At 36.6% G+C, this 14,615-nt stretch overlaps 1 protein-coding gene across 1 annotated transcript; it reads right to left on the bottom strand.

Annotated features, from left to right (window-relative positions):
- Positions 1-9,518: 9,518 nt before the first annotated feature.
- Positions 9,519-11,033, bottom strand: LOC105051522 (uncharacterized). Its single transcript, XM_010932010.4, has 3 exons — positions 10,807-11,033; positions 10,585-10,651; positions 9,519-10,149 (listed from the first exon to the last, which is right to left on the bottom strand). Exons 1-3 carry the CDS (start codon positions 10,888-10,890, stop codon positions 9,854-9,856), a joined length of 447 nt encoding a protein of 148 aa, XP_010930312.1. The 5' UTR covers positions 10,891-11,033; the 3' UTR covers positions 9,519-9,853.
- Positions 11,034-14,615: the final 3,582 nt, after the last annotated feature.

The following is a 14,615-nucleotide window of genomic DNA, read 5'->3' as shown; positions in this document are numbered from 1 at the left end:
GTTCGACTCTCATTGATGGCAATTCGATCTCCACTGAGATCACTACTTTCATTTCATATGCCATATTGAATGGCAATTCTTTAAGATGTGAGAGTTGTTCAATATGCTCATAAGATCGGATATAATTCTTCTATCCAGAGGTCTTTGGCTTCATTCAGTCAGATTTTGAGACCCTATGAATTATTCGATTTATCATCTCTGCCTCACCATTAGACTATGGATGGCCGACAGAAGTTTATGTGTAATATGTAGCTTTGTGCAAAACTCTCTGAATTTTGATTGTCGAATTATCGATCATTGTCTGTGATAATGGTATATGACAATCCGAATCTGCATATGATTGACTTCTGAATAAAATCTTCATCTTGCCTTCAGTGATCTGCGTCAGAGATTCGTCTTCCACCCATTTGATGAAGTAGTCTACTGCGACCATCAAAATTTTCTCTGACCAGACGTCAGAGGAAGGGACCGAGTATGTCAATTCTCCTTTATGTGAATGACATGATGCAATGATCGATGTCAACTGACTGGCCGGTTGATGCTGTATGTTAGCATATTTCTGACATTATTCGCACCTCCAAGCAAGCTCAGTTGAATCTTTCTTTATGGTGGGTCAATAATACTCCTGTCGCAAAACTTTGTAAGCCAATGACTTCCCCCAAGTGATTTGCACAAATTTCTTCGTAGACTTCTCGAAAAGCATAGTCAGCATCGATAAATTCAAATACTTTAGTAGTGAAAGTGAGAATGATCTCTTGTACAGCTGTCCGTTCATCAAGATATATAGCAAAGCTATCCATCTTAATCGTTTGCTTCTAAGAGATCTTCGGATAAAGCCCCGTTGGTCAATATTAGATGATCAGATCCATTCAACTTGGTTATCATTATTTGTAGCACTTCATTAACCTTGTCCATACTCGACTGTTCGAGATATTCAATGAATATTCGATCGAGTAAATTGGATGAAGTGGTTGCGAGTCAAGAGTGCGTCGGCTCGGATATTCTTGTTCTTAGAATGTGCGAGATCTTGAAATATTGAAAGTTGGTGTGAGATCTTTTACCTTCTGAAGAATTTCGTCATAGTCGGATCTCGGCTTCAAACCATCCTTGACTTGTCCAGTGATCAGTTGTGAGTCAGTGAAGATTTTCTGGCTATCTATATCAGTTTTTATCAATTTTCAAGCTGACTAGTAGAGCTTCATATTCGTTTAATTATTTAATGCTTTAAATCAAATCGAAGGATGTATTCATCACAGTCCTTCAAAATTGATGAGAATAAGGTGGCTCCATTCTCCTGGGCTTGGATGCCCCATCAATATGTAGCATCTATACCGATGTAGCTCAGCCTTAAATTCTTAATTTGTTCCGACTTATCATCGGATTTATTATCAGATCTGTCATCGGGTAAGTGTACTCGATGATAGAGTCGGTTAAAACTTGGACCTTCATTGATGGTCGTGGATGATATTGGATATCAACTCATGAATTTGATTGCCCATTTTACCATCCATCGGAGGTATCTGGTCAATTCAAAATTGCCTTCAATGGTTGGTCAGTCAAGACCACTATTGAATATGCTTGAAATATGGTCGAAATCATTACAACGATATGATTAGAGTGTAGATCATCTTCTCTACCCTTGAATATCGTATTTCGATATTGTGGAGTATCTTGCTGGTATAGTAAATTGACTGTTGAATCAATTTTTATCTTTTCAGACAAGCACCTTATTGACTGCCTCTGCAGAAATTGTCAAGTAGAGATACAGTGTTTCTCCATCTTCGATTTTGTGAGTAGTGGGAGAGCTATCAATATTTTTTCAGATCTTGAAGAACTATCGACATTCATCTAACGATGAGATATCCTTCATTTGCCGTAAGGTCTTGAAGAAGGGCAGACATCTTTCGACTGACTTTGAGATGAATCAGCTAAGTGTGACAATCCTTCCATTGAGTTGTTGTATCTCTTTCTTAAAACTGAAATACTTCATGTCGATAATAACTTTATCTTTTCGGATTAGCCTCGATTCCTCGTTGTGACATAAAAAATCAAAAAAAAATTTCTCCAGCACTCCGAATGTACACTTGATCGATTTAGCTTCATCCGATATCATCGAAGTATGTCGAAGGCTTCTTCTAAGTTTTGAACATGATCAACAGTTTTGATACTTACCATATGTGTCGACGTAGACTTCCATATTACGTCCATTTATATCTTGAACATCTTGTTGACCAGCCATTGATAAGTTGCTCCGATATTTTTTAAACCAAAGACATCATTTTGTAATAATAGATGACTTTGTTGGTTATGAAGGAGTATGCTTTCGTCTTTGGATACCATTCAAATCTGATTGTAGCCTGTCAAGATATCCATAAAGCTCAAAAGTCGATGTTCCGATGTCGCATCAACTAATTGATCGATTTTTGATAAGAAAAAGCTATCTTTCAGATAAGCTTCAATTAGATTGGTATACTCGATGCAGATTCATCATTTTTCATTGATCTTTCTCATCATTACCAATTGGCAAGCCAATCGGGATAGTTGATCTCTCTTATGAAGCCAGCTACGAGGAACTTATCAACTTCTTCATCGATGATCTTCTGCCTTTCAGGAGTAAAAGATTTTTTTTCTGTCTCACTGGTTTAACTTTGGGGTCATGTTTACTCGATGAGTTATTACTTCCGAAGGAATCTCTGACATGTCGGTCGCTAACCAAACAAAAATGTCGATGTTTGCTCTCAGTAAGTCCACTAGCTGTTTTCGCTCCGGATCAGGTAATTGTGACCCATTTGAATTATTTTTGGAGGGTCATCTTCTCTTAGTAGGATCGAAACCAGTTGCTCAGCTGGCTCATCCCTTTCTTCATTTTTTCTCTGATCCATTTGTCAACCGACAAAGGGCCTTCAAGCTTACTATTTTCGATAGAAACCATGAAGCAACATCGGGCTAATTATTGATCTCAACATATTTCTCTGACTCCACTTTTTGTTGAAAATCAGATCAGTAGATGATATGTCGACACCACTGCTCTCAATGCATTAAGTCTCGATCGTCCGAGTATGACATTGTAAGTCAAAGAAACTCAAACAATTGTGAACGTCAAGAGGAGATATTTTTTGTGAATCTATTTTCACAGTTAGTGGGAAGTAATTTCTCCTTCCACATTGATGTCTCCAGTAAAATCGATTAAGGACGTAGAGACTCTTCTGAGTCCGTCAGTCGGTAGTCGCATTCGAAAAAAATCGAATAAAATAAATATTAGTTAAACTTTCATTATCTACTAAGATTCTTTTTACATCAAAGTTTGCTATCATCGCTAAGATAACGATAGCATCATTATGGAGAGTCTGTATTTTTCGAACATCATCCTTCAAAAAAAGATTATATTATCATCAAGTCATTGATTCTTTGCATATCTTCTTGGGAAGTTGTCCCCCAGTCTCTCGATCATTGGAAAATCATATTGATTACCCCTACTGTTGGTCGATTGTCGATCGCTTCCTCAGGTAGTGGCTGAGGTTGTCGGTCGACAGGAGTTGAGTCGGATGGTCTGTGAAACTTTTTGAGGCAGTCTATAGAATCAGGACTCCTATCTCATCCCTGAGTTGAATGTACTGTTCGATATCATGACCATAGTCACATAAAACCGACAGTACTTTCTTGTCACGCTCCTCGATGGTACCTTCATCGATGGGGGATGATGAAGGTACTTCTCTCCTCAATCTCCATCAGAATCTGTACATGGTGAGCAGAAAGAGGAGTCTACAAATCATACCTGCTACCATAATTATTCGACTTTGGATTCCATCGGCGAAGTGAAGCTCCCTTGTTGGTTGTTGACCGACTCGATTCGATCGAAGCTCCACTTTTTTTTATTTTTTTTTCTAATCTTTTTCTTTATTTGATATTGGTTAATAGCCATCATCCGTGCAATATATTATACGCTATTCCAAAAATTCTGCATAAGTCTGAAGGAGAGTCTTATCCAGAGAGTAAGTAAACTTGGATCCCCTCAACTCTCTCTTCATGGCCGAGATGGCCATATCTTCGTTGAGGTCTCGGACCTTAAGTTGGCAGCATTGAAACGCGCCACGAAGTCTCTAAGTGTCTCTCCTTCATCCTGTTGATGGATAAAAACTGTTAGATGTTCACGACATCTTTGGCTAATACTGAAGTGGGCCACGAACGATTGTTCGAGCTACTCAAAAGAGTTTATGCTCCTCAGCTGGAGCTCAGAATACCAGACTCGAGAGATCTTTCAAATGTAGTCGGAAAGCCAATACATAAGAAGGCATCGATTGTCCTTTGGATCATCATGAGAGTCTTGTAGCTCTCCAGATGGTCAATCGAATCGGTAGAGCCATCATATAGCTCATCTGCGGTATCTTGAACCTTGACGGAATCGACTCATTCAAGATGCACTGAGAGAAAGATGGAGCGGTGTGGATGCTAAGGTCGTTGGAGATCCTCGACCATCCACTCGAAGTTGGACGAGTTGGCAGTCGATTTTTTTAAATTTGTGCTTATAGTCGTCGAGCCACCGTTGCTGTGAGAATTCAGGAGTAGAATCCCTGAAGAACTCGAGGATTGAGAAGTCGAGGGTGCGTGCAGTCTCTTCCCTTCTTGATGCTATGTCGGTGCGAAGGAGAAGAGACCGCCGCGATGGCGGGCAGCACGATGAGAGTGTCGGAAGGTGCTGGTTTGACACAATGAGAGTGTCGAGATGGTCATCATTCGGAGATGGAGAAAGAGATCATCGTGGAGCACGACGACTGTGTTGGATGGCACTATATGTGTCTTCGGCTCCACCACTGGTTGCTGCTATTGTTGTGTATGTTGCTGTTGAAGGCTGTGCACTATCTCCATCAGCACTTTCATTTGCTGTATTAAAAAATGAGTGGGACGTTTGTAGTAATAATGGAATGTGAAGAACTGGACTCTGCTATTGAAGGTGGAGGAGATCTTCCTGACAGGAAGATTGTCTGACGGAGCCGGTGGAATTATTTTAAGCTCTTAGTTTTCCATAATCAGATTCTTTCATTTTGCCTCCCCTATCTGGCGCGTCAATCTGTTGCTACCAATCTCCTGTTGCACCTAGCTCCGATGAAGAGCAACCTGCAAAAGAATCCACTGACGGAATCATATCCGACGAAATCCTCCGATGCTTAAGTCAGTGAGGAGTGATAAGCAGCAGATAGAATATTCAAAGTGATAGAGTATTAGTCCAAAAATATTTAACCCATGCGGTTCATTTATCTCTCTTTTATAGACAAATTATTGATAACCGTTTGTAAGACTAGACATGCAAATCCCGATTAATCCGGCATTGTGTGATCGTGGGATAGACAGTTGATGCCCACTAACGATCGTGGATGTAGTGGTTGCACACTTTATGCGCTGGGATTATCGATATGTCGACTTTATATCGGTAAGCATGGCACACCGACTGTATGTCGGTGCTATTGATAGTCTGACTGACCATCGATCGATAACTCTGATATACTGACTGATCAACGGTTATACAGTTGATTAAGTCGTTATATTGTATCTGTCAAGAAAGTCCATCAAATGTTACCGACAGTCGGTCGGCTTGCTAAGTAATAGTCGATTATTTATCTCCTGACGTGATAGAAAGTCGGCATTGAGACTCATAGAAGCTGTAGTCAGATCAGACTTCCTTTGATGACTTGATTTCGACGGTCCGTCGTCTGTCACCGATCCGTAATCTAGATGACCAACAATAAGTTGGGAAGCTGATATTATTAAATTGAGGGAGCATATTTGATTGCTCCAACATGTGTCAAACATAGTAATCAATATTACTGATAATTTAATAATGACAAACTATCCTGAAGGCAATCCACATTATCCTCTAAGATTGTTCGATGATGCACCAAATGCAACCTAAAGTTATAGATAAAGAGGTTCATGTTGGACATGTGGTAAATCTTCATTCAAGAATTCTGTCTAATTACTGATAAGGACTATGCTATAAACTCTCGTCTTCCTCCTTTCCTTTTTTTTTTTTTTTTTTTTTTGGTGGGTAAGAAAACTCTTGCTTCCTTAGGATATAAAAATTGCCCACGGTCCATTCTATTTGGTAACCTTGGTTTAGCTTTAGCCACAAAAGCCATTATTGTTTGGTAGCAATGTCCCCACATTGTTGCAATGGAGATTTACAATGCCTACTTTTACCAGAGATTAGATCAGGAGTTAGCCATGGTTAGGTTCAATCTCATCCATTTCCACTTGGTGATCTTGGTGATCAGTCACACACTAGCCTCTGCAAAGAACTTGATGAGCAGCTTAGGGATGATAACATATCCGATCAGTTTATATCCATATTCGTCTCGTAAGTAAAAACTCCATACCCATATCCACCTAGGATCAGATTGGATCAAGTAAAATACGAATCGGATCAAATCGAATACCTGTAAATAATATAAAATCATTATAATTTTGAATAGAATATATATATTAAGGTTATCATATCCGTACCCGATCTACACCCGCTTCGAATATTTTTTTCCAAAACCGATACATATCCCAAGTTCTAATTGAATTAGCTAAAATCATCCCATTCGAATCAGATCGGATCAAGTACTCGATGGATCAACTAAAATTGCCACCCCTAAACCAAGTATGCAGATGGTGATCGGCTTGCGGTGCAAACCAATGCCTTGCTAATTCATGACAGCATAGGACAATTCTTCAGTCAATCAGACTATGTTTCTATCAAGGATCAAGGTTTCTATGCTGGCGAAACATTAAAGAAGGTGAATCGAAAATTTAAGCATGCTTATTCTGGTAGGCAGCTAACCTTAGGGCCGGACTCCGGCTTCCACCGGTAAACTTGATATGCTTGTCAACATGATAAATCATATATTACTTTTACTTCCTTTAAGTTTATGATAATCTACATGAGACAAATTGATAGACAAATGTTCAAACAATGATTTACACTTTAGACTGTGTTTAACTTGCATTGTGTTTTGAGAAATTCTTTGTACACCGCCCCGGTGTAGAAGATCTGACCTGGAGTTACCGCTTTATCCTATGGATCATGTAGCCACACTTTCCAAGCGCATTTAATATCATAGTTCTATTTTTCATTTAAAATTTTAAATGACGAAAATGCCTCTTCTCTCCAAAAAAATTATGACATCCGGTACCGATATTATAGCATCATACGTTGAAATTATGACTTTTGCAAAGGATATCATAATTTTTCACAGAATGTCATAAAGAAGGAAGGACATTTCGTTGGAAAGATATTTTTGTTGTTAAAAATTAACGCATGATGTCATAATATCGGTATAAGATATCACAATTTTTTCAGAAAAAAAGATATTTTCATCTTCAAATTTTAAACGAAAAAATAAAACTATAATATTAAATGAATGTTAAATATGCATTGAAAAATGATAGTATGTGATCCAATCGAACGAGATGATACCTCCACATCAGATTTCTATACCATAGATGTATACAAAGAATTTCTCATTGTGTTTTAATTTACCTTTTTCCCCTCTTAGCACGCAGGATGGACTGAAAGCATTTGACTGCATACAACTAAATACTAATTGCTCTAAATTTTGTCTTCTTACCCTTTCACAAACAATAAAAAAACCTTTCAGAGTCCTTGCTTTCTTCCTCCTTTTTAAACAGAGAGTACATTGCATGGTTGGAATTATGCCAGCCTAGCCAAATATTCACCGCAAATGGAGAAAGTGATCCTATTGTGTCAAAAAATTCATGATTCGATATATAAAATATTATTCATTTGAACTTACGATCTATAGTTCGAAAGCTAAAACTGTTCATTCAATTTTAATCGATTCGATCCGATTCAAATCTATCGGAAAATCAAATAAAAAAAATAAAAAATAAAAATCGATCCGAATAAAAGAAGAACCAAATCGAAATCGAGCCAAAAATTTCGATTCGATTTGATTATTTAATTTTTTTATTTTTTATTATCTATTTTTAATATAATATATTCAAATAATTATTATCGATTCATTTAGTTTGTTACATTATATTTAATTAAATTTAAAATATGTTGAATTCATTATTTGATAATTTTTTATATTAAAAATTAATAATTGATAAATAATGATATATTGATAATTGATAAATCGATAATAAATAAAATATAATATATCAAAAATCATATTATCTACAATACAAATAAGCAATCAAGCATCATATGAAGTATTACCTATTTTGGCATACGGCCCATAGTTTGAAGACTATATGAGTCATTTTTGGACCCACGATTTTGTCCCTTAAAATGAACCTGACGTGGGATGGATGATCCCTTCCTATATAAGCTAGATTTTTTCTTAATTTCAATCAATATGAGATTAATAATATTCTTTTTTTTCTATACTACAACAGATCCTACATCAAACTTGGCCTAGATTTCAACATCAGTGCAACAAATAAACATCGAATTTTTGAACAAACAGATGGCATAAGTTTGATGTGAATCAAATTAAACATAACTCTGTTGAATATATCCTATCTGACGAAGCAAGTGCAGGTTTCGCAGCTACTTGGACAACTGCTCCCATGGACAGAGCTATCTAACAGTAGAAGATGATGGCGTGGTCGGCCTTCGAGCGCCATACTCATTGAACAGCCTGGGTCAGGCCGATTGGAAGTCAATTAGCCATCCCCAAAATTGAAACCACCAAATCTTCCACTTCAGGCTCAATCGCAGCACCAGAAAATGCTCGACTTGTCTCGAGGGTGAGAAGGAGAAGAGAGCCACTGGAGTAATTAACCAAGTTCAGGTCTGATGGCTCAAACCTGTTTCAGCTCCTTTCACTCAGCTTCCACTACCACAAGGTATTCTGCTGCTGCTAAACTCCTCGCCAAAGACATGAATTGAGATAATAAGAGACAGTGCAAGAGATATGAGATTGTGTTCGTTATCAAGATGGTGTAATAAGAGGTGATTAATATAAACTCCACGGGTTTGAGATTAATGTAATCGATTTAGTTCAATCACTTCCCTATTATGCAGTTCTTCAAATAAGCTCTTCACTTAGCAATAAAACTCCTTGACAAGTATTGGAATCAAGACAATCAAAGGTTATCCTCAAAACAAGGGCAGTCAAAGGCAATACAAGAGATGTGATATTTAATTGGATCATGGTTATAGTGTAACACAGAAAGATGTTTTGTGATGAGTTCACTTCCAAAAATGAATTTCCTCAAATAGATTCATTCTTTTAGCAAAAGAAACATGGGCATATTTTACCAGTAAATACAGAAGTTTGTAAACCAACAAAGATTACTTGCAACAATCTTTCCTTCTCTCTAACCAAAAAGATACCATCTTTTTTGTTCAAGAAAAATAAAAGTCATCATCTTTAACTAGTATAAAAATCCTTTATTGGAGACTGGTGTGAAAGACCCAATTCAAACATTTTCCAACCATTCATTTCTCCAATAAGTTCTTGGCTTGCTGGCAATAAAACTCCAGTACAAAGATTTGAATCAACATAACAAGAGGCAATACAAGAGCTATGATATTGAATTGGTTCATGGTGATACTGTAACAAAGAAAGGCGATTAGTGTGAACTCCTTCCACAAGAGATTAATGTAATGGGTTCACTTCCAATATGAAGTTCTTCAAATAGATTCTTACTTTCAGCAAAACATGGGTAGAGATAGCAACAAACACAGAAGTTTGGTAAACCCACCAAGACTACTTGCAAAACTTTCTCCCTAGCCATAAAGATATCATCTTCAAGGCTTTTTTTTTATTTCACATGACTCTCCATCCCTCTGAAATCTTAGCTATGAATATTCATCCAACCAAACTTGACCTTTTGATGGTTGTTATGCCTTGGCTTTGGAATAGAAGGTGAGGTAATACCAAGCACCAAAGGCCAGGCCAAGGATCAGCACAGGAAGGAGGAGGTCCAAGAAGCTGGAGGAAGGTGGGGGTCTCCTCTCTTTCAGTGTCCTGGCACTGACAGCACCCCCACCCATTGCTCCCTTGGTGTTTGGGGCTCCTCCGCCGGCAGCGCTGCCCTCGTAGCCTTCGACGACACCGATCACGTAGCTCTCCATCATGCTGATGGCTGTGGAGCTGTGGCCCACCTCCTCAAATGACTCAGTTGCATCTCCATTGGCTTCACATCCCAGGCAGCACACCATGTTCCAAATTCCAATACAAACAAACCAAAGTTCAGGAATTCTGCAATTAACTGATCTATTTCTCCACATATATAGATGTAGTCCTGTTTCTATGAGCTTAATGGGCTATCTAGTCCAAGTAATTTGAATATTTTGACATCTTTTTTGCTTAAAAAATAAAATTGAGACCCCTTTGAGTCATAAGAGAAATCATTGATATGGATGTTGTTCCTAACCACAATGGAATATCATCAAAGAAATGATATGTTGGAAAGAATAGGTGTGTATGCATCAGACAGAGGATCTTGCAATAGATAAGGAAAAGCCTATTTACAGTAAAAGAATATAAATGTACAAAAATAGAACTAAGGAATTGATGATAATAATATCAAAGGAAAGAAGAGGGAAAAGGGAAAGAAAAGGTTAGGCACCTGAGGCATTAAGCAGCACCTCCTCCCCTCCAGGGTGGTCCTCCAAGAAGGTGGTCACATCATAAACCTGCTCAACAAAAATTAAAGCTGAAAAGAAATAAATAAGCTAGAAAACAATAGAAAACGCATATATTTAAACCCTGAAAGGCTTAATAGCAGAGCAAGAACCAAAAAAAAAAAAAAGGGAAAAAAGAAGGAAGGGAAAGGAGAAGAAAAGCAGACCTTGCCATGGATGAACAACCAGCAATCCTTCTTGGTGGTGTGGAGAGAGATCTCAGAAGGAGAGTACCTCTTAGAGACTTGCATCCTTGCCTGCTGTTCTTAGAGAGAGAAAGAGGGTGAAGGAAAGGGACAAGAAAAACCCATAGAGAGTATAGAGATGAAGAGACTGGCGGAGAGCACAAAAAGAGAACCCTTTGTTTGGAGGTTGGTGGGTGGAAGAGAACTGGAAGCGAGAAAAACAAAAAAAAAAAAAAAAAACTTATAACGTGGAGATTTTTCCAAGAGACGGAAGGATGGATCCAGTGCAACGACTGGTTTAGGATCTACGAGGCAAATAATGTTTTGTTATTGAATCAGTTCGTGTATCAACAGAATCTAATTGCTGTTTGCTGCTCTGTGATGCAGGTGTCAGCATATGAGCGGATTTCTATGATTCTTTAGAATTGAAGATACATTGGATCTCCTCTTCTCTCCAAGCAAGAAGGTCAGGGCTCTGACACTGACTCGTGACCACATGTTGAACTAAGTAGCGTCAGGAATCCGTGAGCTGGGCGAGAAATCTTATAATATATCTATATATTTCATCAGCATAGCATCAGATTAGTGCAATTAACAAAAAAAAATGCTTCATGCATCATATAAGATTTAATAAGTTCTTGAATGGAGTAAGTATTTTTCATCAACTGAACCTTGTAAAAATATTTAGCATCTGTTTGAATAATTAGATTAAAAATCTTATAAATTCATCGATTCTATAGGTCCAACCGCTGTAATTATAGAATTATAGATCAGATTAAACTTATATTTATAAATATCTAAAAATAATTTTAAAATGAGCTAATTTGAATTTTATAGAAAATAATTTATAGAATTTCAAATCTAATCATTCAAATAAATTTTTAAATTTATTTTTTAAATTTATTATATTATATATGAATAAAAAATATATACCATAAAATTGTTTCATATGAATTATCCCATATATAACCCATCCAATAAAATTTTTTTTTTGCCGTATCATATGATATAATGCAGCACTAAATTCTCCCATTCTCTCTCCCTTATTTGACATTTCATACCATCTAGTGCATTAGCTTACTCAATTGAGTTAATTAGCTAAATTAGTATCACTAACAAGTCAAGAGCTGCTTTTTTGGTGCTCAATTCTATAAATGCTTAGCTCTCCTCTTTCCTTGAGAGATCTCAGCATCATATTCTTAAGAAAAAAAATTATTTTTATTTTTGTTGGATTTTAAGAAATATAGCAACTCTTATTTTTCTATACAAAATAATGGTGGTAAATAAAAAAAAATTCCAAATATTGAACTTGTATGGTTTAAATTGATCATATTTTGCTTTTTTACGTAGGAAAAGAAGTTGGACTCTTGGGCCCTATGATCTTGCAGCTTATCTATTTATTATTGATGGACAAGATTGTTCATGCTCATCAAATTTATATTAATCATAAGTATCGAACATGAGCCATATCATAGGATTACATGAGATCCCAATTTAAGTAACATATATCTTTCAAAACTAGCTTAAATATATACTTGATGCCATAAGAAAACTGCCTAATGACATCATGGCAAATGCGTGTTAAAGTAGTTGTTTGAGCAAGAATCATATGTCCAATACTAAGATATAACCTACAATGTTCTCTTTTTTCTATCCATTTGTATAATCTACATTACTTGTAAAACATTTGTTGTAACACTTTATATCTGATTAGGTCATATTTAATTACTCTATTTTTTTATTTAAAATCCACTAGAGAGGGTTTTTCAACTTGGGTTGACTCTAAAAATAAATTAACAACAAGAGTTATTTTTAAACTTTAATTGTTCAAATTTTTAGTTTTAGGTGAACATCAAAGTAGATCACCTGTCCATCCAATTCATAGCAAAGAAAGCTAAAAAGCAAAGGGAACAACTTGTCAACAATGATGGCCGGATTGCTAGAATATTATAATGTTTCCTATATGTTGTGATACAAACCATTGACATCCCATGATGTGGATGTTGAAGGCACCTTTTGAAGTTTTCACACTTGTAATTGTTGGATCACCATCCATTTCTTCACCACCTGAAATATTTCCATGGCATGTTAGACATGAAAGATGGTTTCCTTCCATCTCAGTACCTGTAGACATTGTGCATCCTCCCCCATGGTGGGGTCACCAAAGATGATACTTGACTAAAGTTATATACTTTTATCAATCAAAAAAGAAAAAAATTATAGCCATATACCTCCTTATTAGATTGCACTTTAGGAGGTTTTGTCCTCACTGGTAGACGGTTGCTTGAAAACTGGATTAGAGTTTAAAATATTGGTTCAACAGTGACTTGCTCTGGTTCAACCCCAAAAGAATTAAAAGGGAAGATTTACTGTGCATGTTGACAACAAGCTCTTTTTATCCATATTTTAAAAGAAAGAAGGGCAAGCTATTAAGATAATAAACAGGAGGTTTCAGATGGTTTAGGGGCAAAGCCCAAAATCCTCTAGCATTATTTTAGGTGAAGAGAAATTCTTTGTATACCATCGGCGGTGTAAAAAATCTGACATGGAGCCACCACTCATCCGATGGCCATGTAACCACTACTTTCCAACGCTCATTTAACGTCTGCAGTTCTATTTTTTCGTTTAAAATTTTAAATGACGAAAATATCTCTTTCTTTCTGAAAAAATTATGACATACTGTGCAATATTACGATACCCTGCGTTGAAATTATGACTTTCTGCATGGGATGTCATAATTTATCCATAGGATGTAGAAATATTTTCATCACTTAAAATTTCATAAATTTTTCAATGACAAAATGTATTTTTTCTTCATTAATCCTGTGAAAAAAATTATAGTATTCTGTACAAAAATCATAATTTCAATGTAAGATATCATAATATCAGCACAAAATGTCATAATTTTTTCTTAAAAGAAGAATATTTACATCATTTAAAATTTCAAACGAAAAAATAGAACTACAGATATTAAATGCACATTGAAAAATAGTAGTTACATAACCAATAGGATGAAGTGCTGCATTTCATAATGAATTTTTTATATCGTGGGAAGTGTACAAAGAATTTCACTTTAAGTGAATGGTTCAAACCTCTCCTACTTTGACCAGTTGTGTGCTGCTAAAGGCCAAATGAAGAAAAAGAGGTGCTCATCGGTCAGAAAACGTGGAACATGCAAAGTTGTCTTCTGCTGAAGGTCCAAAGTGCCTAAAAAAGATGGTAGTCATTGATCAGAGAACATGGAACATGCAAAGCATGCAATGGATCAAAACAAAACAAAACAAAACACATCAGGAATGGTGGGAAACTTGTGATCATACGCCGAGATTCTTTTTAATCGTTGAATCTCCAAAAGGTCTTTTACTTTCAACCGATCTATATCTCCAACCATTCCTTCCATAACATTGTCAACTTATTCTGTAAGCGGAATTCTTCGTACACGCCCGCAGGCGTACAGAATTCGCTATTCTAATGGCAGAGGTTTGGAGATACAGTAGTTAGCAATAAAGTCATAACTTCAAATCATCTAGAATTTAACTGTTTTTTTGAAAATTTATATCTATGCCCATGGACCCTGATTGACCCATAGATAGAATCCCATCAACCGATCTACTGTGCCCACCTGCACTAAATCTGCTCTCGGTTGCACCACAGAAATTTTGCTTATTGCACCACCACCATCCTTATGATGCCCAAAATTTTCTGACAAGCAGCTCAAATGGAATCAAAGACATCTCCAGGTGCTAAGCTCACTCAGGCTCCTTCAAGATTTTTCCAAACCACCCGGAATT

This window comes from Elaeis guineensis, chromosome 9 (assembly GCF_000442705.2).
Source record: "Elaeis guineensis isolate ETL-2024a chromosome 9, EG11, whole genome shotgun sequence".
NCBI classification, from domain to species: domain Eukaryota; kingdom Viridiplantae; phylum Streptophyta; class Magnoliopsida; order Arecales; family Arecaceae; genus Elaeis; species Elaeis guineensis.
The sequence above is the reverse complement of the archived record's forward strand: the minus strand, read 5'-3'. Positions and strand labels throughout refer to the sequence as shown.

What these genes read in the sequence shown, in the direction of transcription:
- LOC105051522 (XM_010932010.4), bottom strand. Translation starts at nt 10,890, where the DNA reads ATGCAAGTCTCTAAGAGGTACTCTCCTTCTGAGATCTCTCTCCACACC. An exon ending in GGTTGTTCATCCATGGCAAG is followed by an intron (nt 10,652 to 10,806) that starts GTCTGCTTTTCT and finishes TTTGTTGAGCAG; the next exon opens with GTTTATGATGTGACCACCTT. An exon ending in GGTGCTGCTTAATGCCTCAG is followed by an intron (nt 10,150 to 10,584) that starts GTGCCTAACCTT and finishes TGGGATGTGAAG; the next exon opens with CCAATGGAGATGCAACTGAG.